Source organism: Nicotiana tomentosiformis, chromosome 2 (assembly GCF_000390325.3).
Source record: "Nicotiana tomentosiformis chromosome 2, ASM39032v3, whole genome shotgun sequence".
NCBI classification, from domain to species: domain Eukaryota; kingdom Viridiplantae; phylum Streptophyta; class Magnoliopsida; order Solanales; family Solanaceae; genus Nicotiana; species Nicotiana tomentosiformis.
Genome location: NC_090813.1, coordinates 100,305,546 through 100,332,401, shown reverse-complemented (window position 1 = coordinate 100,332,401; position 26,856 = coordinate 100,305,546). Strand labels below are relative to the sequence as shown.

The 26,856-nt window shown below is 36.4% G+C and overlaps 1 protein-coding gene across 1 annotated transcript; it reads right to left on the bottom strand.

Annotated features, from left to right (window-relative positions):
* Positions 1-9,902: 9,902 nt before the first annotated feature.
* On the bottom strand, positions 9,903-10,472 carry LOC138905320 (uncharacterized). The gene has a single exon (XM_070193833.1). The coding sequence runs from the start codon at positions 10,470-10,472 to the stop codon at positions 9,903-9,905; it is 570 nt and encodes a 189-aa protein (XP_070049934.1).
* Between the last annotated feature and the right edge of the window lie 16,384 nt (positions 10,473-26,856).

The following is a 26,856-nucleotide window of genomic DNA, read 5'->3' as shown; positions in this document are numbered from 1 at the left end:
AGTCTATGTTGGTCTCTCATATTATATTTCCCCTGAATAGGGGTATCAATGGTTCGGTTGGTTATTTTATAAAATTTGTATCACACTAAATTTTCGATTTACTCTGTTATGTATAACCAAAATTAAACTTTTCGAAACCGTCTCAATCATGTCGGTTTCTCTTTGGTATCGGTACGGTTCGTTAAATTTTCGGTAATTTTTTTTAAATGGCATATAAAAATCACTAGTAGAAGTAGAATGCAATAACATACGTACTTTTATATGACTTGACAAAACTCTTTAGACATTTTTACTGTTTAAAAGATGATGAATTAAGAAAAAATGAAAGATGGCTAGAGTATAGACCCGTCAACTAGGGATGTTCATGACTCGGTTTAAGTCGATTTTTCCCTAAAAAGAAACCAAACCAAGTAAGTCGATTTTTCAAATATTTGAACCAAACCAAACCAATTAAGTCGGTTTTTATTGATTCGATTTTTGTTGGTTTTTCGATTTTTTCAGTTATTTATCGGATTTTTTTTTTTTTATGAGACATACACTACCAAGCGCATATTCCGGCAACTACATTTTCAGCGTAACACTATCAAATCAATTGCTCTTTTAGAAATCTATCATTTACCAAGATATATTGATGATAATTGAATCAAATGGTGATGGATAGTTTAAGTATTCAATTAAAAATCGATTATTTTTAACATGAAATAAATTCTTGTACTTAACAAAAGAAAATTACCAATCAAACTAGAATATAAAGGCAAAAAATTAGATTATTATAATAGCAAGAAACTAGACTAAAAATACAAATGACTAATATGTACCATAAAATTTTATAAACTTTATATAAAACATATATATAAGTGTAATAATAAATTTAAATAGCTACTTTTATAGTCGGTTTGGTTCGATTTATTCTGGTTATTTTTTTAGTAAAACCAAAACCAAACCAAATTTGATCGATTTTTTAAATTCAAAACCAAAACCAAACTAAAACTAAAAAGTATCGGTTTTTTAGTCGGTTTGGTTCGGTGTTAGGTTTGGTTCGGTTTTTATGAACACCCCTACCGTCAACTATTCTACATCAGCGTAAAAAAAACTAAGCAAATACAAAAAAAATATAAATCACACGAGTGAAAAAATATTAACCAATATGAGATTCAATAATAAAGTTTATAGAAGATTAAATATTCGAAAAGATAAATTCATACGAAAGAAAACATATTCAGTACATTGTAGTTTGCTACTCATAATCGCTACAATATCTTGTGTCTTGCTAGTGAATATGTTATAAATAATTTAGTTTCAATAGGATTAACATAATAGGTTTGAGAATTAAGATTTTTAGTTTAATTACTTGTGGGATAGTAACTATTTCATAATTCCAAGGCAAGCAAAAATTTAATGCTTTATTATTTTTAAACTTAATATATAAATATATTTTTTACATTGTAAATTTTTTCGGTACGGTTCGGTATTTTTTTATTTTATTTTCATAAAATTTAAAACTACCTTATTTAACGGTACAATTATATATTTATATTATAATCTACAGTTTTATTAAAAGAAACTTAAAAATCAGTTCGATGCGGTACGATTCGATCGATTTAGTCGATTTTTAATTATCCATTGACACTCAATGTATGGTTGTGTTAGAATTTCAATTATTGATTCAACTAGCTTGTGGGTTTGAATTAAACTAAAAGTCCATTTTTTTATGAGGATGTTCAAGTTCCGCTTAAAAATTAATAGGAAATGCGGAATTCGTGGTTTAGTTAGTTTATGTCAATGTTTTCTGCACGTGTTTTACTGATTTATTTGAGAAAGAGTATTTGCTTTTAAAAAAGTTTAAGTTTTACGCATAAATGGTATAAATAATATTTACATAACCGGATCACTTAAATGATAATTGTAAGTAACTCTATTCAATAAGATTAACTAGTATTAGCAACTAAGAATAAATAGTTAAAACGTGTTATAACATGTTAATCTATATCTATATCTATGTGACGGCCCGCAATTTTTTTTATGATTCTTTTTAGAACTATATCGGTGCTCGATTTAATCATATGGAATTCTTGGAGATAGTAGAATTTATGGAAATAATGTTATAAATATTTGGAAGTGAGTTTGAGTTGTTAGAAAGAGCCCTTGAGTTACTTTCTTAGTTTTTTATTTTTTTTATTTTTTTTCATTGTGTATACTACTAAAGAAAAATAATTATTACTTATATTATATGTGGGTGCATATATATATATATATTCATAATTTTGAAATTTATATTTAAATATTAAGGGGTATGGAGAATGTGATATGAAATAAAGAAGTAGCTATTAGGCATAATTTGGATACTTTGGACAATTAGCTAAATTGATATATTAGTGGGCCTTGTGGTCCGGTCATTTTTCGGAATCTCACGTATAACGAAAGTTTAGTGCATCGGGTTGCCTTGATATATTAGTGGGCCAAGCCCAAACTTAATTGCTTCTGTCACGTATAATTATTTTTCTAAAAGTCAAAGAATATCATATGCATTTCCAGGAAAATATGTAAACATACATAGAAGATATATAAATAGACCGATAAAGAGCCCGATAATAGCTAAATCGATACCATTCCGCCCAATATCTTATCGGGTGGCTAGCGGATTAATATATTAAAAAATTGTTAACTGATAAGCCGAACCGTTAGGCGTAAATAACCGCCCGATCCGTCCGATAAGTAACCCTAGTTGTTGTCCAACTCTTAAGCTATGTCAATTATTAATTAGAGCCCGTTTGGATTAGCTGATAAGCATTAGGTGCTGAAAAGTATTTTTAAGTGCTGAAATTGATTTAATAAATAAGCAGTTACGTGTTTGGATACAAGTGCTGAAATTAATAATAAGTTATTGCAGTATTTGATAAAAAAGTGTTGATAAGCTATTTTTTTGTTAAAATGACTTAAATAACCTTATAACTGTTTACACTTATAAGGGCATAATTTCTTCAAAATTTTAGATTCCAAATCGATTCAAATATAAAATATTCTATTTGTCATTTTATTTTAAATATAAATGTGCTTAGATAAGATAATTTTTATGATAATCATATAATTATAAGTTATAATAGTTAATACATTGATGAAAGTTACTCAATAAAAAATAAACCTAAATAGGACAAAATATTTGAAAAGAAACAAACACTATTTTCATCACCACAACACTTAGAAAGCAATACACCAAATTTTTTGATGTCCTCATTTATTACATACAGTTCAAAGATTAATACATAATCACAAAGATACAAATATGCAAAGGAATAGAGAATTTATTTATATTAAATAGTCAATGAGAATTCAAGACTTAAAGAGGCAGGCGGTTTAGGTTGAAACAATACTTGAGGCAGTGAGTATCGATATAAGAGTTTTTTTCTAAAAAAGAATATTTTAAGGATAAAATAGTAAAAATTTTGGTCAAACTTAAAGCGCTTATAAGCTAAAAATTCATAAGTTGGGGGTGACCAACTTATGGCTTTTGGCTTATTTTTGACTTATAAATATGTGACTTATAGACACTTTTAACTTTACCAAACGCGTTAATAAGCCGAAAAGTGCTTATAAGCTAGTTTGACCAGCTTACAAGTTTAGCCAATGTCACGACCCAAAATCTCACCCGTCGTGATGGCGCCTATCTCGATACTAGGCAAGCCGACAACATCAATAGCCCACAATTTTTTTTAAATACTGAAAACATAATAATTAAGTTTAAGAGTAAATCCCACAAATATTAGAAATAAGCACACTCCCAAAACCCGGTGTCACTGAGTACATGAGCATCTATACATTACAAGTCTGGGAAACCCGATTTATAATAATCTGAGATCAAATACAATAAATAAAGGATAGGGAAGGAGAGACAAGGTCTGCGAAACATAGCAGCTACCTCTGAATCTCCGAAAAATTAATGGTGTGAAAGAATCAACACCCACTCTGTCTGGGATCACCTGGATCTACACACGAAGTGCATGGTGTAGTATGAGTACAATCAACTCAGTAAGTAATAATAATAAATAAGGAACTGAAAGTAGTGACGAGCTTCTCAGCTAAGTCCAAATACAGTACTTTCCAACATAAAATGGTAGGCATGCTCTCAAGTTCAACATTTAAAATTTCATAGAAATTTCATATCAAATTTGACTGAAACATAAAATAATGTTTTTTCTGAAATTTTTAAAATAGTGATATATGACAGCTGAAATGCATCAAAGAATGAAATCAATGCATCCTCTCAGAGTTACAGTCACTCAGTCCTCCCATTCACTCCAACCTCACAGTCACTCTTTCCTCATAGTCACTCTTTTCTCACAGTCACTCTTTTTCACAGTCACTCATCACTCGGCACTCAACACTCACGCTTAGTAAGTACCTGCGCTCACTGGGGATGTGTACAGACTCCGGAGGGGCTCCTTCAGCCCAAGCGCTATATCAATCCAATCATGGCATAAATCAATAAAAATATGTTACGACGTGCAGTACGATCCATAAATATCCTCACAATTAGGCCCTCAACCTCACTCTGTCATCAACCTCTCCAGTTTCTCGGGCTCCCAGAAATCATGATAATCAGTCCAAAATTGATAATATGATATTTTAAATAAATAGCAACATAGACTAAGATATGATATGAAATGAATAAATATGAGTGAGTATGAAATTATAATTTGAACATATAATTCAATAACAGAAATGACCCCAGTGGGTACCAATAATAACAACATATGTCTAAGAATGATTTTTTAATATGGGTCTGTGCTCAATTTTCCCTAACACGTAGAGAATGTACGGATATCAACAGATAATTCAACTACACAGTCCCATGGAATTTTACCAAGTCACAATTCCTACGGTGCATGCCCACACGCCTGCCACTTAGCATGTGCGTGACCTCAAAATCAATCACATAATACAGAATCCAAGGTTTCATACCCTCAGGACCAAATTTAGAATTGTTACTTACCTCAAACCGTAAAATTCTTTATTCCGCTATGCCCTTGCCACGAGAATTAGTCTCTGAAAGCCTCGTATCTAGCCATAATTAATTCGATTCAATCAATACCAATTATTGTAATTAATTCCATAAGGAAATACTAATTTTCCAATAAAAATCTGAAATTAACTCAAAAGACGCCAGTGGGGCCCACGTATCAGAACTCGACACAAGTTATAAAATCTGAACGCCCATCCAACCACGAGTCCAACCATACAAATTTCACCAAATTCCGACATCAACTCGACCCTCAAATCTTCAATTAAAGTCTTTGAAGATTTCTACCATTTTCATCCCAATCTTTATCCATTTGAACTCAATAATCTTTCCATAAATCTTATTGATACGTATAAATAATACTCTTACACCCAAGAATTATACTTTTAATCACCCATCTTTACCTAAACTCGAAATTGAAGACTAGGGGTTAGAACTTTACCTCTTGGGTGAAGATCTTGTGATATTTCCTTGTTGGATTTCAAAGCTTGAACAAGATCTTGATGAACAAAACACTTGAGCTTCTTCCTCTCTCTAGAACACTCTCCCTTCTCTCTAAAAATGTCATATTTTATCTAAAAAATGGCCCTTTACGTGTATTTAACGAAGTAGGGTGAGGTTGTAAAAACCCAAAAATGAAGCTCCGGAACAGGATATGCGGTCGCATATGCGACCGCAGAATGGATATGTGGTCCGTATATCGGCCGCACAATTGACCTCCAGAACTGGGAAAAACCTGCCTGGGTTTGCGGTCACTATGCGGCCCGCAGACCTGTTCTGCGGTCGCATAATGAATCGCAGAACAGTTCTGCGGTCGCATAGTCGACCGCAGAATGACATCCAAAATGGCCCTTTACATGCCTCACTTTGCGACCATTATGCAGTCCGCAGAGTGATTCTGCGATTGCGTAGTGGGCCGTAGAAATATCCTCTTCTGCCAAAAATTTTCCTTTACTCTCCAGTGCATTGTTCAACCCAAAAAGCCCGAGTCGCGATGAGTTGTACTAATTGATTCACCCCGGCACCACAAAACCTTAATTTTCTTAGCAAAAATTCTCCGGGGCTGTTACACATTAGTCAACATCCGGTCAATCTTTTCAACTTAAATTCTAAATCTTGGAACTAAGTGTTCCAAATTATTCCAAAACCTCACCGGACCCGAACTAATTACCTCCGACAAGTCACATAACTAATGTAAGGCATAAATTGATCATTAAATGGGGAACGAGGTTGTAATACTCAAAACGATCGGCCGGGGTCGTTACAGCCAAACACCTCTTAAACAAACATTCATCCTCGAACGAGTTTAGAATTATACCTGGAGTCTCAAATAGGTGTGGATATTTGCTCTGTATCTCTCGCTCAATCTGCCAAGTAGCTTCTCCGACTAGCTGGCCTCTCCACTGCACTTTCACTGAAGCTATATCCTTTGATCTCAACTTTCGAACCTGCTGGTCTAAAATAGCCACCGGTTCCACATCATAAGTCAAATTACCGTCCAACTGCATTGTACTGAAATCCAAAATATGAGATGGATCCCCGACATACTTTCGGAGTATGGATACATGGAACACTGGATGAACACCTGATAGACTAGGTGGTTCATAAGCCACTTCTCCAATTTTCTTAAGTATCTCAAAATGCCTAATATATCGAGGGCTCAACTTGCCCTTCTTTCCGAACCTCAACACACCCTTCATAGGTGAAACTTTGAGCAGAACCTTTTCCCCAACCATGTAAGCAATATTATGGACCTTCCGGTCGGCATGCGAAGTTGTCTAGACTGCGCCGTACGAAGCTGCTCCTGAATCAATTTAACCTTCTCCAAAGCATCCTGAACCAAATCAGTACCCAATAGCCTAGACTCACCCGCTCAAACCAACCCGCCGGAGACCGATACCGCCTCCCATATAAAGCCTCATACAGAGCCATCTGAATGATCGATTGGTAGCTGTTATTGTAGTGAATTCTACAAGTGGCAAAAATTTATCCCAAGAACCTCCAAAATCAATGATACAGGCGCGTAGCATATCCTCCAATATCTGAATAGTGCGCTCGGTCTGTTCGTCCGTTTGAGAGTGAAATGTTGTACTTAGCTAAACTTGTGTACCTAATTCTCGCTGCACTGCTCTCCAAAACTATGATGTAAACTGCATTCCCCGATCTGAAATGATGGACACTGGCACACCGTGTAGGCGAACAATCTCGAGGATATAAATCTCAGCTAACCGCTCCGAAGAATAATTAGCACCAACTGGAATGAAATGTGCAGACTTGGTCAACCGATCTAAAATCAACCAAACAACATCAAACTTTCTCAAAGTCTGTAGAAGTCCAACTACAAAATCCATGGTAATACGCTCCCATTTCCACTCCGGAATTTCAAGTTTCTGAAGCAATCCGCCCGATCTCTGATGCTCGTATTTCACCTATTGACAATTTAAACACCGAGCTACAAACCCAACTATATCTTTCTTTATTCTCCTCCACCAATAGTGCTGCCTCAAATCCTGATACATCTTCGCGGCACCTGGATGAATGGAGTACCGCGAACTGTGAGCTTCCCGGAGAATCAACTCACGCAAACCATCTACATTAGACACACATAGCTTGCTCTGCATCCGTAATACACCGTCATCCCCAATAGTGACTTCCTTGGCATCACTGTGCTGAACCGTGTCCTTAAGGACAAGCAGATGGGGATCATCATACTGGTGCTCTCTGGCGCGATCAAATAAAGAAGACCGAGAAACCACACAAGCTAAAACTCGATTCGGCTCGAAAATATCTAATCTAACAAACTGGTTGGCCAAGGCCTGAACATCTAAGGCTAAAGGCCTCTCTATTACCGGTAAGTATGCTAAGCTGCCCAAACTCCCCGCCTTACGACTCAAGGCATCGACAACCACATTGGCCTTTTCGAGATGATAGAGAATGGTGATATCATAATCCTTAAGCAACTCTAACCACCTTCGCTGCCGCAAATTAAGATCCTTCTATTTAAACAGATGTTGTAGACTCTGGTAATCGGTATAAACCTCACAATGGACACCGTACAAGTAATGCCGCCAAATTTTAAGGCATGAACAATAACTGCTAACTCAAGGTCGTGGATCGGATAATTCTTCTCATGTACCTTTAACTGTCTGGACGTATAGGCAATCACCCTACCGTCTTGCATCAGTACTGCGCCGAGACCAGTACACGACGCGTCACAATACATAGTATAAGACTTTGAACATGTACGCAACACAAATACTGGAGCTGTAGTCAAAGTCGTCTTCAGGTTCTGAAAGCTCTCTTCACATTCATCCGATCACCTGAACGGAGCACATTTCTGGGTCAATTTATTTATAGGCGATGCAATAGAAGAGAAACCCTCCACGAAGCGACGATAATAACCAGCCAAGCCGAGAAAACTCTGAATCTCAGTAACTGACGATGGTTTGTGCCAACTCTGAACTGCCTCTATTTTCTTTGGATCCACCTTAATCCCTTCACTGGATACTATGTGTCCCAAGAATGCCATCGAACTAAGCCAGAACTCACACTTAGAGAATTTGGTATAAAGTTTCTCTTTCCTCAGCCTCTGTAGTACAATACTCAAATGTTGTGCATGTTCCTCCTGGTTACGTGAGTATACCAGGATATCATCAATAAATACCACGACAAATGAGTCAAGATACAGCTGGAATACGCTATTCATTAAGTGCATAAATGCTGCTGGGGCATTAGTTAGCCCAAATGACATCACAAGAAATTCGTAGTGACCATAACGAGTCCTGAATGTCGTCTTTAGAATATCCGAATCCTGAATTTTCAACTGGTGATACCCCGATCTCAAATCAATTTTAGAGAACACCCTCGCTCCATGAAGCTAGTCAAATAAATCATCGATACGCGGCAAATGATATTTATTCTTGATTGTAACTTTGTTCAGTTGTCTGTAATCAATGCACATCCGCATAGTACCATCTTGTTTTTTCACAAATAAAACCTGTGCACCCCAAGGTGACACACTAGGCCTAATAAACCCCTTTTCAAGGAGTTCCTGAAGTTGCTCTTTCAATTCTTTCAATTGAGTTGGTGCCATACGATAAGGAGAAATAGAAATGGGCTGAGTGCCCTGTACGAAGTCAATACCGAAATCAATATCCCTGTCGGGCGGCATACCTGGTAGGTTTGTAGGAAATACATCCGAAAAGTCTCTCACTATCGGTACTGAATCAATAGTAGGAGTATTTGCATCAACATCTCTCACAAAAGCCAAATATGACAAACACCCCTTCCCCACCATACGTTAGGCTTTCAAATAAGAAATTACCCTACTGGGAACATAATCTAGACACCCTTTCCATTCGACCTTTGGCAACCCCGACATTGCCAACGTCACGATTTTTGCGAGACAGTCCAGAATGGCATGACATGGGGAAAACCAATCCATGCCCAGGATTATATCAAAATCAACTATACTAAGCAATAAGAGATCAACTCTAGTCTCCAGTCCCCCAATAGTTACAACACATGACCGATACACACGGTCTACAGTAATAGTATCTCCCACTGGCGTAGATACACGAACAGGTGAAATTAAGGAGTCACAGGGCATATCCATATAATGAGTAAAGTACGATGATACATGCGAATAAGTATAACTAGGGTTAAATAATATAGAAGCTTCCCTGTGGCACACTGAGACAACACCTGTGATCACTGCATCTGAGGCAACGACATCAGGCCTGGCAGGAAAAGCATAGAATCGGGCCTGACCGCCACCTAATCGGCCTCCCCCTCTTGGGCGAACCCTAGCTGACTAACCCCCACACCGTGTTGGCTGGGTGAGTGGTGAAGCAACTGGTGCTAAAGTCATAGTACGACTCCTCTACTACACTGGACCTCTCGAGCGACGAGGACACTGTCTCCACATATGCCCAAATTCCCCGCACTCAAAGAAGCTCCCCGGTATTGGTGGTGGTGCAGACTGAATCCGGCACCGAGAACTAGAATAACTGCTAGGAGCACCCGATGCAAATGAACCCAGAACTGAAGGGGCACGGGACGAACTCTGGGCTAGTAGGGCACTGAGAGATGACTGACCCTGATGAGAACTATATGAACCCTGGCCGGATGATGCTCCATGGTGAACTGGACGACCCCTCTGAGCGTGTCTGTAAGGATAACCCTTACCGCGGTAAAACTGACCCCCTGAGGGAACACCGCTGAAATCACCTAGTCCACGAGGCCTCTTGGCCTCCCTCTCTCCACGTTCATGACTACAAACCATATCTATCTGCCGATCAATGTCAACTACCTCATCAAAAGTAGCACCATATACTCTCTCCCGAGACATAAGTAATCGCAGCTGATATGTGAGGCCATCAATGAACGTCCTAATCCTCTCGCTATCAGTGGGAACCAACCAAACTGCGTGATGAGCCAACTCAGAAAATCTCATCTCGTACTACATCATAGACATGCCATCCTGACGTAACTACTCAAACTGTCTGCGCAACTCCTCTCTGCAAGACTGCGGCACGAACTTCTCTTAAAAGAGAATAGAGAATTCCTGCCATGTAAGTGGTGCTGCACTGATTGGCCTACGCCTCTCCTAAGCCTCCCACCATCTGAAGGCAGCCCCAGAAAACTGAAAAGTGGTGAATAAGACCCCACTGGTCTCCAGAATACCTGATGTCTGAAGCATCCGTTGGCACTTATCCTGAAAACCCTGAGCATCCTCTGACTCAGCACCGCTAAATGATGGAGGTCGAAGCCTCCCAAATCTCTCAAGTTTGCTCTCCTCATCATCTGCCATAACAGGAACTACCGGGGCCTGAGCAGCTACAACTGGCTGGGCTGGTAGTGTCCCCGGTATCTGAAGTCCCTGCACTACCTGCTCTGGAGCACGGGTAACAGGGGTATGAGTACCTCCCCCGGCCTGAGAAGTGGCTGGTGCGGCCTGAGCCGAAACCACCTGAGCAAGGCAGTGCAAACTGTCAATATATGAGCCAAAGCCTCCTCTAGGACTGGAATCTTAATGGGCACAGTTGGTGCCTGAGCGGGTCCTACCGGCTCAACTACATTTGGAATCTGCTCCTGAGCTGGAGCAACTAGTGGTGCTACAGGTGCTGCTCCAACTGCTGTACGAGTGACACCTCGACCTCTACCTCGACCCCGGCTTCTACCACGACCCCGGCTTCTCGCGGCCTTAACTGTTAGCTGACCGTCCAATCCGATAGTACGTGTGCTCACTATCTGTGAGAGAATAGAATAACAGAATTTTTAGTTTTCCGGAATCAACAAGTTCACACGATAGAATATAAGAAAGTGAAATTTTCATAAGGGTTCGACAGCCTCTTGAAGATAAGTACAGACGTATCCGTACCGATCCGCAAGACTCTACTAAACCTGCTCATGACTCGTGAGACCTATGTAACCTAGGCTCTGATACCAACATGTCACGACCCAAAATCTCACCCGTCGTGATGGCGCCTATCTCGATACTAGGCAAGCCGACAATATCAATAACCCACAATTTCTTTTAAATACTGAAAATATAATAATTACCTTTAAGAGTAAATCTCACAAACATTAGAAATAAACACACTCCCAAAACCCGGTGTCACTGAGTATATGAGCATCTATACATTATAAGTCTGGGAAGCCCGGTCTATTATAATCCGAGACCAAATACAATAAACAAAGGATAGGAAAGGAGAGACAAGTATGCGAAACATAGCAGCTACCTCTGAATCTCCGGAAAATTAACTGTGTGAAAGAATCAACACCCACTGTGTCCGAGATTACTTGGATCTGCATACGAAGTGCAAGGTGTAGTATGAGTACAACCAACTCAGTAAGTAACAATAATAAATAAGGAACTGATAGTAGTGACGAGCTTCTCAGCTAAGTCCAAATACAGTACTTTCCAACATAAAAGGGTAGGCATGCTCTCAAGTTCAACATTTAAAATTTCACAGAAATTTCATATCAAATTTGACCGAAACATAAAAGAATGTTTTTCCGAAATTTCCAAAATAGTGATAGATGACAGCTGAAATGCAGCAAATAATGAAATCAATGCATCCTCTCAGAGTAACAGTCACTTAGTCCTCCCATTCAATCCAACCTCACAGTCACTATTTCCTCACAGTCACTCATTCCTCACAGTCACTCATTCCTCACAGTCACTCTTTCCGCACAGTCACTCATCACTTGACACTCGCGTTTAGTAGGTACCTGCGCTCACTAGGGGTGTACAGACTCCGGAAGGGCTCCTTCAACCCAAGCGCTATATCAAGCCAATCATGGTATAAATCAATAAAAACATGCTGCGGCGTACAACCCGATTCATAAATATCCTCACAATTAGGCCCTCGGCCCCACTCAGTCATCAACCTCTCCAGTCTTTCGGGCTCTGAGAAATCATGATAATCAGCCCAAAATTGATAATATGATGTTTTAAATAAATATCAACAGAGACTGAGATATGATATGAAATGAATAAACATGACTGAGTGTGAAATTATAATTTGAACATATAATTCAACCACAAAAATGACCCCAGTGGGGTACCAATAATAACAGCATATGTCTAAGCATGATTTTTTAATACGAGTCTCAGCTCAATTTTCCCTAAAACATAGAAAATATATGGATATCAACAGATAATTCAACTACACAGTCCCATGGAATTTGACCAAGTCACAATTCTTACGGTGCATGCCCACACGCCCGTCACCTAGCATGTGCGTCACCTCAAAACCAATTACATAACACATAATTCAGGGTTTCATACCCTCAGGACCAAATTTAGAACTGTTACTTACCTCAAACTGTGTAATTCTTTATTCCACTATGCCCTTGCCACGAGAATTGGTCTCCGAAAGACTCGTATCTAGTTAATTCGATTCAGTCAATACCAATTATTGTAATTAATTCCATAAGGAAATACTAATTTTTCAATAAAAATCCGAAATTAACTCAAAAATTATCCATGGGGCCCACATATCAGAACCCGATAAAAGTTACAAAATATGAACGCCCATACAACCACGAGTCCAACCATATAAATTTCACCAAATTCCGACATCAACTCGACCCTCAAATCTTCAATTAAAGTCTTTGAAGATTTCTACTATTTTCAACCCAATCTTTACCCATTTGAACTCAATAATCTTTCCATAAACATTATTGATACGTATAAATAATACTCTTACACCCAAGAATCATACTTTTAATCACTCATCTTTACCTAAACTCGAAACTGAAGACTAGAGGTTAGAACCTTACCTCTTGGGTGAAGATCTTGTGATATTTCCTTGTTGGATTTCAAAGCTTGAACAAGATCTTGATGAACAAAATACTTGAGCTTCTTCCTCTCTCTAGAACACTCTCCCTTCTCTCTAAAAATGTCAGATTTTGGCTCAAAAATGGCCCTTTGCGTGTATTTAACGAAGTAGGGTTGGGTTGTAAAAACCCAAAAATGAAGCTCCGGAACAGGATATGCTGTCGCATATAATGGATATGCGGTCCGCATATTGGCCGCATAATTGACCTCCAGAACTAGGAAGAACGTGCCTGGGTTTGCGGTCACTATGCGGCCCGCAGACCTGTTCTGCGGTCCCATAATGAACCGCAAAACAGTTTTGCGGTCGCATAATCGACCGCAAAATGGCATCCAAAACGGCCCCTTACCTGCCTCACTCTGCAACCATTATGCGGTCCGCAGAGTGATTATGTGATCGCATAGTGGGCCGCAAAAATGTCCTCTTATGCCGAAAATTTTTCTTTACTCCACAGTGCATTGTTCAACCCAAAAAGCCCGAGCCGCAGTGAGTTGTACTAATTGATCTACCTCGGCACCACAAAACCTTAATTTCCTTAGCAAAAATTCTCCGGGGTCATTACACATAAGTCAACATCCGGTCAACCTTTTCAACTTAAATTATAAACCTTGGAACTAAGTGTTCCAAATCATTCTTAAACCTCACCGGACCCGAACCAATTACCCTCGGCAAATCACATAACAAATATAAGGTATAAATTGAGCATTAAATGGGGAACAAGATTGTAATACTCAAAACGACAGGCCGGGATAGTTACAACCAAACACCCTCTTAAACTTTTTGGGAAAAAGAGATGCAAAATATATTACTTTGTTTTGCTAAGAAAAGAAGGCAAAGAAAGCAAACTAAGGACGTTTGGCCATGCTCAGGTATTGTACTGTATTTTAATATATGCCTTTTCAATTGATTGTGGTCAATTAGTAATTATGACAGTATAGAATATAGAATCAATTGTTAAGCCATAATTAGCAGACATGATAAGTTAGTAAACTAATACTAAGTTACCAAGGTTTCCAAACTGTTGGGTTTATAAGCTACGGTATCATTTGTTATACTCTATGATTATTATTTTGGGATATGAGTATTAGTATACTGGATATATATATATATATATATATATATATATATATATTAAACATTGAGTTTAGATTGAAATATTGGAATATGTATTTACCTTTAAAAATATGGTATTTGATAGGTGGAGTATTAAGAATTTAAGATTCAACTCTAAGATTAAAGGTTTGGGATATTGATATTTGACCCGACTAGAATAATTGACATTGTTAATTAATATTTGCATAGATTGAGGCCATTGGAGGCCGTTTGGTTGGTGTGCTAGAGGTCATGAGGTTGGAAAACTTGTCGCTACCGAGATAAGTGAGACTTCAAGCTTTGATACTTGCTTTTACAAAACCCGTTTTAAAAATATATTTTGTCTGTCTGGTTCATGTGTTGGGACGAGCGTGCGCTTGGCAGAATCGGTGGTCTTTGACCAGTCACAAATATATATTATTTTGTAAAAAAAAACTGAAATTATTTAATAAGTGATTTGTGGTGTAGTGTGATGTGGCGTAGCCTTGTGCTATGGCGTTAGAAATTATTTCTTCGCTGCCGTAATATATTTGGGGTATTGTGTATGCCGCCGTGATAGATTTGGGGCATTGTGTATGCCACCGCGATAGATTTGGGGCATTATGTATGCCGCCGTGATAGATTTGGGGGCATTGTGCATGCCGCCGTAATATATTTGGGGCGTTGTGTATGTCGCCGTGATAGATTTGAGGCATTGTGTATGCTGCCGTGGACTCGTTAGAGTATTTGGTTAATTTTCTACACTGTCGTTAATGACAAGTCTTTAGTGTAGATTGTGTTAAGATATATATAGTGTTGTTGTTGAATAATTATTTGGGCCTTATAGAGTAATTATATGGTGAAAAGAGTTATGTGCATATTATATCTGTGCTCGTTGTGTGTTTGTATTTTCTAACATTTGTTCCAGGGATATTTAAAGTAGCGGGTCAAGGATCTTACTGGAATATATTTACGTATAATTCACTCCTTACATGCATGTCTATGCAGATACTATTGGTGAAGACGGAGCTAGTAACTAACGAGTTCGCTAGAGTTGATTCAGTTATTGAGGTGAGCCACCGCATTGTTTGTGGAAGCTGCCAAAAGAGTCTTTATTATTTATTCATATGATGTCTTTTGAAATTCTCTTAGATGTTCCATGGTCTAGTGTGGGATTTGGGCTAGAGTGTCTGTATTATATTTCGAGGTATTAATTGTACGTAATTGTTATCAGATTATGTGGATACTTTTATTTAATTAATCAAATACTGCAAATTAATGGCTAAGGCATGAAAGTATGGTTCGCTTGGCGGGTAGTGTATGCTGGGTGCCAGTCACGTCTAGGGGGTAGTTTGGGACGTGACAATCTATCTGTATCTATATCTATCTATATCTATATCTATATCTATATTATTATAAAGTACGAATGTTTCACACTAAATATTGAATGACGAAAATATCCCCTAAATATTGATCGACTTTTATGTCCCTAAAAGCTAAATTATTTTTTCAAAGAGATAATCCATATTGGATAAAATTATAATATTAACTTTACCTAATTTTTAGATTTTTGAATTCGATTAAAATTTGGTCTCCATGAATTTCCCAATCAGCCATGAATTAAGATTGTTTCCAAACTCAAGTTAAAAAAATACTTCTTTTAGAAAGATATAGCACTCCTCCGTTATCTAAAATTCTTCAAAGGGATAATTCATATTGGATAAAATTATAATACTAAACTTTACCTAATTTTTAGATTCTTGAATTCAACTAAAATTGGGTCTCCATGAATTTTCGCCAATCAACCACGAATTAGAAAAAGATTCAAACTCAAATTATAGTAATACAGAATACTTCTATTAGAAAGACGTTAGTACTCATCCGTTTATTATACCTCTTGATGAGTGAACCAACTCAAGAGAATAAAGAAGAGGAGCAAGGCAAAGCTAATCTATATATATCTATATCTATATATAATATAAAAGATGGAAAATTGAGAGATGATGTGGCATGCCTCATAGGCAAGAATCTCTATTTATCTATTTTCTCAAATTTTTGAACTTTTTCCTTATTTTAAATACAAATTCCTTATTTATCTTCTCTAATTATTATTATTACTTTATTCCTTTTCTTGCCGTTACTAATTTATTCTTTTTCCTTAAACCGTTTACAACTTGATTGGTAACGTTTAGTCATTCTTCAACTTCTCGCACCTCCTTTAATTCCAGACTATTTGCACCTCTTTGTATTCCTTCTTTCGAATATATTCTTCTTCCTCTTCAATATCTTCCAGAATCAGAACATGAGAATTCCATTGTGGAGGAACTCCAAGTTCCTGAGTATTTATGAAAACGTATATTAATTGTTCCTAGAAAAAAATAACTATAGTCATATGGTGTTTTACACCCATGAGCGTTGCTACAATCACATATCAACCATATTGGAATTTGGAACTCCACAATGTAATGTTACATTATTTAGTGGAAACCTTTAAAAACTCTACTTGCACGATGGAGCAAAGTGCTTGGAGTTTTGTGGTTTACGGTGAGAATAATAATTTTTTTTAATTTTTTATTTATCTATCTTGAAAGTCCGTTTTTTCTCTCTTCCTACTGTGTATAGCTTTGATCTTTAGTCCTTAAATTCTGATTGCTTCTATGTTTCAGACGTTACGTGTTGAAGCTGCTTGTAACTCCTACACCTCACTAACATATCTTCACCAAATGAAATATATTTCTCTCTAGAATTTACCACATGCAATATATCTACTTTCTTTATAATTCGGGTATATTTAGACGGCTAAAATTACTTCATGTTCATTGTTTATTTGCCCCTTTGATTTTTTGTTCTTTGATTTCTTCTGTTTTCAATTTTAAGCAACCTTTTTTTTTTAATTATTTGAGTTATAAGTTTGGTTACTGGAGATTGATTAATTATCGCAGGGATGTTGAGTAGGAAATTGTCTCATCCTATAGAAAAACACTAATCTATTATCATATCTAGGAAGCCTAGCTAGCACCAAAAGGTGGAAACAAATGTACATAATAGGTCCTTCCCAAAATTGAGAGCATGTATATATGTGAATTTGAGGGAATAGGAGAATATAGAGGAGGTGAATTTATGGTAAGGTGTCAGGACCCTAAATCTAACTAGTCGTGATGACACCTAATCCAACCCGTTAGGTAAGCCAACTATTCACTATCCAATTCCAATGTAATTTAACAAGACAATTATTAAAGAAAATATGTGAAACCATTACATTTTCCCAAGAACTAGTAGTACAAATCATGAGCTTTTAAGAATAGAGTATACAAAGCTAGTATGAAATAACACATCATCTGTTTGAAAAGTACATAAACAGAGTTTTCATGAATCTAAGACTACCATGAACAAGAGGCAGCAACAACCGGAATACAGGTACATTTTCAAATCCGGCAACCATCGAACACAGCAACAACGACAGCCAATATCTGCACGTAATGTGCAGAAGTGTAGTATCAGTACAACCGACCCCATGTACTGAGTAAGTAACAAACCTAGCCTTAGGTTGAAAGTAGTGACGAGCTTGTACCAAGGTCAGAGTCCAACTTCCATAACCAACAATAGTTCATAACAATATAAAACAAGTAATACCAGAAGTAACTCAAAGAATAAATGCTAAGCTAAATCGTGACTTCTGAAAATAGTTCTGCCTTTCAAGTACATCAGTGAAAATCCAAATCGTTTACCGAAGTTACCAAAAATATGAATAAGTTTGAAAACAATAATTTTTTTCAAAATCCTTTCAATAATAAATAAAATGTCTCATTTTCTTTCCAGATAACCAATGTAAAATAAATGTATCACTATGCCCATCTGTCAACATGTGTGAGAAATCATGAATAATGTGATACCGTACAGCATGAGGAAAACACATCTCTATGCATGTATGTCATGTGTGCATGTCAATCCAATGTATCGCAAAGATTGTACTCATGTACTTACACTCTTAGAGTACTCAATCTCACTATCTCGCATTCTCTCTCACTATGTTCAGAACACTCAATCACTCAGCGCTATATAATACCTGCTGCGGCGTGCAGCCCGATCCCTGTTTATAGTCAACTGCGCTCACTAGGGGTGTGTATAGACTCATGAGGGGCTCCTACAGCCCAAGCGCTATAAGCACGGACAACTCATGTCCTGCACGGATAACTCACATGCTATAATATCATATCTGGATCCGCACAGATAACTCACGTGCTGCACGGATAACTCACGTGCTATAATAATATCTGGATCTGCACGGCCAACTCACGTGCTGCACGGCTAACTCACATGCAATAGTATAATATATATAAAGCCAGCATGGCCTGCTGCGGCGTGCAGTTCGATCCCAATTTTTTTTTCACAATCAGGCACTCGGCCTCCCTCAGTCATCAATCTCTCCAGTCTCTCTCTCATGGACTCACAATGTCATGAGAATAGCCCAAAATGATGATATGATGTATCAATAAATAACAACAGAGACTAAGATATGATGTGCAATGAAATGAATATGTCTGAGTATGAATTTTCAATTTAAAATAAATAATTCACAATAATATGACATCTGTGGGTCCTAATAATATTGGCACATAGCCTCAACATGATTTTTAATATGCTTTTCAGCTCAATTTCTTTAACTCATAAAACCGCATGAAAAATGCCAAGATCATTTAACTACAAAATTTCACATAAACAATTATATCATAATTTCTCTAGTGCATGCCCACACGCCCGTCACCTAGCATGTGCGTCACCTCCCAAAAATTCACGAAATACATATATTTAGGGTTCATACCCTCAACTCCAAGATTAGAAGAGTTACTTACCTCGATCAAGCCAAATCCAATGTCGAGCAAGCTAAGCAATGCTCCAGCAATTCCACTCTGCGTGTATCAACTTCGAAACGGCTCGAATCTAGTCACAATTAATTTAATTCAGCCCACAAAATTTATAGGAATTAATTCCATATCAAAATACTAATATTTCCACAAAATCTGAAATTACGCCCCAAAAATCACCCGGGGGACCACGTCTCAGAATTCGACGAAACTCATAAAATCCGGCAACCCATCCAATTACGAGTTCAACCATACTAATTTCACTCAAATCCGACTCTGAATCGGTGGTCAAATATCGAAAATTCATTTTATGAAGTTTCTACAATTTTTCTCAAATTTTCACCTCAAAGTACTAATCATATGATGAAATTATTGATATATTCATGTATATTAACCAAATTTGAGTTAGAATCACTTACCCCGATGAATTTCTTGAAAAATCCACAAAAAATCGCCACAAACTAAGCTCCCTAGGTCCAAAATATGAAATAATACCCTAAACCCCGTTTATATAGTGCACCTCTAATCTCCCACTTTGCGGTCCGCGAAACTTTGAGCGTGGCCGCGTCCCGGGTCCCGCAGTCGCGAAAAAATGATGCGGTCCGCGAAATTCTTTGGGCTGCACTACTAGGCTTTATTATTTTGGCCATAACTTTCTTTATATATGTCCAAATGATGACTTCATTACTTTTCTGGAAACTAGACACGAAGGGCTACAACTTTTATTTTTGAATCATCTCAAAATTCCTTGTAGATCAAAAGATATAGGCTTCCGAAGTTGAACTAGCGGACCTGTAAATCTTCCTAGAGCGCGGCCGCGGACAGAATTGCGCGGTCCGCGAAATTTTGAGCGCGGCGGAAAAATTTATCTGCGGTCCGCGTCCCTCCTTCACCTCAACGCCCAAAAATGCGCGGTCCGCGTCCCTCCTTCGTCTCAGCACCCAAAAATGCGCGGTCCGCGTCCCCGAAAGTGCTAGAATAATATTAGAGTGCCGAAATTCCCGGACTCGCTCAAAATTCATCCCGAAACTCATCCGGAACCTCCCAGACACAAACCATATATAAATTTCAATCATAAAACACGCTACGGACCTGCTTGCGCACTCAAAATACTGAAAAGAGGTCGTCTTTACCCGATATTGACCATGGCCGAACTCTCAAATTTCTTAATTTTATTAATCTCTCAACCAATGACCCAAAAATATACCCAAGCCCCTCGGAACCTCAACCAAATATACCAACACGTTCCATAATATAACACGGACCTACTCGAGGCCTCAAATCACATCAAATAATATTGAAACGTCAAATCGCACCTTAAATCAAAATCTATGAACTTTGAACTTTCATAATCTATATCTTGTGCCGAAATACATCAAATCAATCCGGAATGACTTCAAATTTTGCACACAAGTCGTAAATGATATAACGAAACTATTTCAATTTTCAGAATCGAATTCCGACCTCTATATCAAAAGGTCAACCCCCGATCAAACTTTTCAAAATTCAACTTTCGGCATTTCAAGTCTAATTCCACTACGGACTTCAAAAATATTTTTCGTACACGCTCCTAAATCAAAAATTACCATACGGAGCTATTAAAATCATGAGAATTAAATTCCGAGGTAGTTAACACATAAGTCAATATCCGGTCAACTATTTCAAGTTAAGCTGCAACATGAAAATTCATTCTTCCATGCTAACCCTGAAATACCTTAAAACCAAAACCAATAATTCACACAAGTCATAATACCTCGTAAAAAATTATTCAAAACTTCAAATAGTTGGAAAAAAGCATAAATGCTTAAAACGACGGATCGGGTCGTTACATAAGGATTTTGATATACAACCTATCGTGTGATTTTGGTTACTAATTCTAGAATTAATAAGCCTTTATTTCTTTTGTCTAGATTAATAAACCTTTATTAGTACATGATAGTCATAATGATTATAGTCAAATTGTAGATGATGCAGAGTTATTATTTTCAGTTATTTTTAAAATTAATTAGGTGAAAAGTTGATTAATTGCATTTGAAGACTTTTCGAAAATTAATAATTAGATAAATGAAGAAATGAAGGGAAATGTCAAAAAAGAGAAAAAAGATAATTGAGTTTCTTGGCCAAAGAAAATGCCACATCATCTTTTATTTTCCCAACTTTATTATATATATATATATATATATATATATATATATATATATATATAGAGAGAGAGAGAGAGAGAGAGAGAGAGAGAGAGAGAGAGATATATACTAGAAGGTTTGGTTTCGGTTCTTGAAAATTTATGTCAATACTATTAATTGTTCTTGAGAGAAAATTCAAACTGTTGTTTTGTCTTTTTTTTGGGTTTGAGATTTAGTCCCAATGAAAAAGAGTGAAATTTGTTCAAATAATCTTTAGTCCGGATAAACTCATACTTAATTTATATGTAGTGACCTCAGCATTTTAAAAGGGTAGTTTGATTACGGGTTTATATATTATACTATATAGTTTTGATGACAAAAACAACAGAGTTGAATATTAGCACCAATAATTTGTAATGACCCAACCGGTCATTTTAACTTTTAAAAATCCGTTCTCTAAAATAAAACTTCTCGAACATGCTTTTATTAATTTATGACTTGCGGGGATGGTTGCTTCGGGATTTGGAAGCGTTTGGGTTGAAATCGAAAAACTTGGTTCCTTAAGTTAGCCTTAAAAGACCAAGTTTGACTTTGGTCAACATTTTGAGAAAACGACCCCGGAATCAGGATTTGACGGTTCCAATAGGTTCGTATGATGATTTTGGACTTGGGCGTATGTCCGAATCGGGTTTTGGAGAACTAGAGAGCGTTTTGACGCTTAATAGTAAAAATCAACTATTTGAAGGTTTAAACTTCTTTAAATTTGGTTTGGAGTAGGATTTTGAGTAATTGAAGTCCGTTTGGAATTTCGAATTTGGGAATAGTTCCGTATAGTGATTTAAGACTTGCACGCAAAATTTCGTGTCATTTCGAGTAGTTTAAGTATATTTCGGCGCATTGGAAGTAAATTGAAGAACTTGAAATTCTTAAGTTTGAATCAATTTGGTTTAGGGTGTGATTCTTAGATTTGATGTTGTTTTACGCGTTTCGAGAGTTTGAGCGAGTCCGTTTTATGATTTCAAACCTGTTGGTATGTTCGGGCGGGGTCCCGGGGACCCCGAGTGTCAATCGGACGAGGCTCGGGCCAAGTTGAAAGTTGGGAGCCAAAACTGAAGCTCCCAGCTACTGTCAGAATCGCACCTGCGCTTGGCCAGTCGCAGGCGCGGCACTCGCATATGCGAGATTTTGAGCGCAGAAGCGGAAAAGGGAAGGGGCAATCCACCGCAGATGCGAACGATTTGCGCACCTGCGAATGCGCAGGTGCGAAGCTTTGTGCGCAAATGCGAGAATTGGCCAGGCAAGTGAAACTCGCACCTGCGAGGATTTTTCCGCAGGTGCGTTCCAACTTCCACAGGTGCGAAAGACCTGTTTGGCAGAAAACTTAAAAGAACGGGAATTCACCATTTTTGCCCATTTTCTTCCATACTTGGGCGATTTTGGAGCTTTTTGAGATGAGATTTCAACTAACAACTTTGAGATAAGTTAATTCTACACCCTTTGAGTTAAATACATAGATTATGAGTAGATTATAACTAGTAAATCTTAGAAATCAAGGGTTTAGGTGAAAAACCTAGATTTTTATAAAAATGAGATTTTAATCACGAAAATGGTTATGGAATTGGATAGAAATTATATATTTGAGTTCTTGAGATTATGGGTAACGTTTTCATCCAAAAATTTTCGGAATCCGGGCACGTGGGCCCGGGGTAAATTTTAGGAATTTTATCATTTTGGATAGGGTAATTTATTTAATAGATGAATTTTGAATTGTTGAACATATATTAATTATTTTATATAACTTTTGGATAGTTTCGGATTTTTCGGTATTGAATCGAGAATTTTACGCGACGCGATAATCGAAGGTGGATTTTGAGACGAGATAAGTCTCTTGTCTAATCTTGTGAGGGGAAAATTACCCCATAGAGATTAAATTGAATAATTATTGCTAATTACGGAGGCTACGTACACACGAGGTGACGAGAGCCCATGCGTAGCTACTATAAATGCTAAAGTCCGGGTAGTTTAAGACTCAAAGCATGAATTACTTGTGTAAATTATATTCCTGATTAATTAATATTATATTGATATATATGAATATATTGTGAATTGTTAGATAAAGATATTAAAGGATGAAAATCTCATATGCTTGATTTTCTGTTTAAATTAATTAATTATTAAAAGAAATTATTCTTCCTCCCAAATTTATCTTATAATAAATATACTCTCCTTCCGGAGGTACATATAAAAATGTCATTTTTTCTTGTGAAGCGGGCCGAACGCCTCGGCGGGATAGATGCATCTATGGATCGCGCCGCATGTCCCTCGACAGTGTACACGACACTCTGGATCGGGCCGTACGTCCTCGGCAGAAATCGTGCTTAATAATAATAATAATTACACGATACTTTAATAGCTTACGAAGCTAATTGATAAATTGAAAAATCCTTGAAATTTAATGAATTATTATTTTTGCTTATTAAAGAATTAATTGTTATTCCTGTAAATGATATTTAATTGATAAATTAGAAATTATTTGAATTGAAGGAATTTAATTAATATATTGAGAATTGTTGCATTTGAAGAAGTTTGATTATTTCCGCTGATTAAATAAATTATTTCAAATTCTGTAAATCATGCTGATTTAAATATCCTAGTTGCATTTCAATTATTATTATTGACCCATAGTGAGTGTCAAAGTCGGCCATCTCGTCTCTACCACTTCGAGATTAGGCTCGATACTTACTGGGTACATGTTGTTTTCGTACTCATACTGCACTTGCTGCACATTATTTTTTTGTGCAGGACCTGAGGCAAGTACTAGTGGGGGACCTATCGTCTTACATCCACGTTATCCAGGGGCATAGTGGTGATTTGCAGTTTCTGAGCCGTTCTGCAGCTACTAGTATCTCTCCTTGTATTTTCATTCTGTCTATTTTTATTTCAGACAGTATTTGAGGTTTTGTATAATCTACTAGATGCTCATACACTTGTGACACCAGGTCTTGGCACACACATTGTTAGAATTTGGGTTTTATTATTTTTTTGGTTTTAAATTTTGTCAATATATGCTTAATTTATTAAGTTGGCTTGCCTAGCTGTAGTGTTGGGCGCCATCACGACCTATAGGTGAAATTGAGTCGTGACATAATTACTCAAATATAGGGAGAGCTTCAAACATAAAATCATTTTATAAATATGCTGAAATGCTTTGATTTCTTTAGAGAAAGACACCCTTACATAAACTAAATATTTTATATAGTTCATTGTGTTCTATTTTTACTATCTTATTGTATTCAGTAGAAGTTTGATTTGTTAGAAGTGATTTGCAAATCTCTATTTGTACACAATTTATTTTAATGGGTTTCGTAGACTTAATTTGTGATGAATGATCATAGATTGGATCGGAATTGGTTGAAAATTGGGCTCGACATATAACAAAGAATAAAATTATTAGATGACATCTATATTTGGCTGTGAGGAATATTGTGGAACTAGAAAAACTTCTCACTTGTGGGACTATTATATTGGTAATCAAAAGTTTAAATTCATTTATATAAAATTATAAGTGTACAACCAATAATATTATTTTTATCTTATTTGTATAGTAATTGACAGTTGTAATATGAAATTTACGTAATTGTGGTTTTAATTTTGCCTTTTCATCGCGCAATACTCCTTAAATCATTCTTAATTAGCTAAAATTCAAATAAACTGCATTCTAATTCCTTTGGTAGAAGCAAATTAAATGCTTTAGATGTCTAATTCCTTTCATTTTACTTATTTACGATAACAAAGTTTTATGTATTTTTGGTTCCAGTATATCTATAATTTTTATACTTGTAAGATAAAATATTTTTATAACCACGCAAAGGGCGGGCAAAATCACTAGTAATTATATAAAACAGGGCTGGGGGTTTAAGTGACTCTCCAAAACCAGCATTTGCATTTATCTTCTTTTTTTCTTTCAGATTTTCGCCTTTTCTCCTTTTTATAAATGATTAAAAAAATTGTTTCTTTTAAGAAAATTGCACTTCAACCGGCACTTTAGTAGAAAATCACTTCCTCGCCAATGGAGTGCCGTGTCGGTAACTCACTAAGATTGGGAATTTTCTCCATATTTACAAAATCTGTTGTGTAATTTTTATTCTTTTTGTTATATTAGTACTAGTTAAGTAATTCGCGCTTCGCACGATCAGATATTTCTTCTATAATTTAATTAATGAAATAACAAATATATAATCTGAGACTAATATGTGAAAAATAAAATAAAAATCATATGTGTAAAGGAAAATTTAAGCTGATAGTAATCCAAATGAATATGGACGGAACAAAAAAATATAAAGGAATGAATGGAAATTTGAAGGTGGTATGGAGCAGAGGGTCAATGAAGAAGATAATGGTGGGATGAGAAGTTGCTTGAAATCTAAGGGGGTGAAATAAAAGTGATGAGTGAAAATAACAGTGATGTTTTAATGTTCGTGAAGACCATAGAAGGAGAAATTGATAGCCTTTTGGGAAATAAAACACCTGTTAAAGTAATAGTGACTTTTAGGATTAAATTGTCCAAGTTTTTGTATTTATCCGACCTAAACATATTTTAGCTACAAAATATATACAATTCTATCTTAAAAAGCTCATAATCTATTATTAATGCCTTCAATTACGGGATTTAATTATACCTTTTCCCTTTTTTTCTCTCCTCTCTCCGCTAGTCTCCGAACTTAATTTCCTGGATGGTGGCCTCATCACCCATACCATGAGCTGAATCAGATTGTAGGAAATAGAGTCTCGATTTGAAATTATAGGGTTCCAAATGTGTACATATTCAATGAATATATAGGATTTAGACCAAAACTTATTGGTTCCTATATAATTATACATACCGACTAAATAATACGGAATACAATATATAAGGATTGATCCAATACACCATAACAACCACCCCAAACAGTTACTCTAGTCGCAATTTTCTGCGCTTATTAGTTTCTCTGCCAGATGTTTCTCATCAAAATCAACATATTTGTGGTGTCTGATTTGAAACCTTATTATACAACTATGGTATGTGCTTAAATACAATTACAATATCATACAACTTAAATATAATTTTTATACAAATTTTATACAATATGTCTTTTGTATATTTTGTATTTGATTTATACATAGTAATTATATATTATACAACTTATTTACAACTTATCTACAACTTTTATACATTATTTCTACACAGTTAAATACAACTACAATATCATACAACTTAAAGACAATTTTTATACAATATGTCTTTTGAATATTTTGTATCTGATTTATACATAGTAAAAATAAAATTCATACAACTAATTATATATTTATAAATTTTTATAACTTATCTACAACTTTTATATATTATTTCTACCCAGTTATATACAACTACAATATCATACAACTTAAATATAATT

Excerpts from the sequence above, each read along its gene's own strand:
- LOC138905320 (XM_070193833.1), bottom strand. The coding sequence starts at position 10,472 with ATGAGATTTTCTGAGTTGGCTCATCACGCAGTTTGGTTGGTTCCCACT.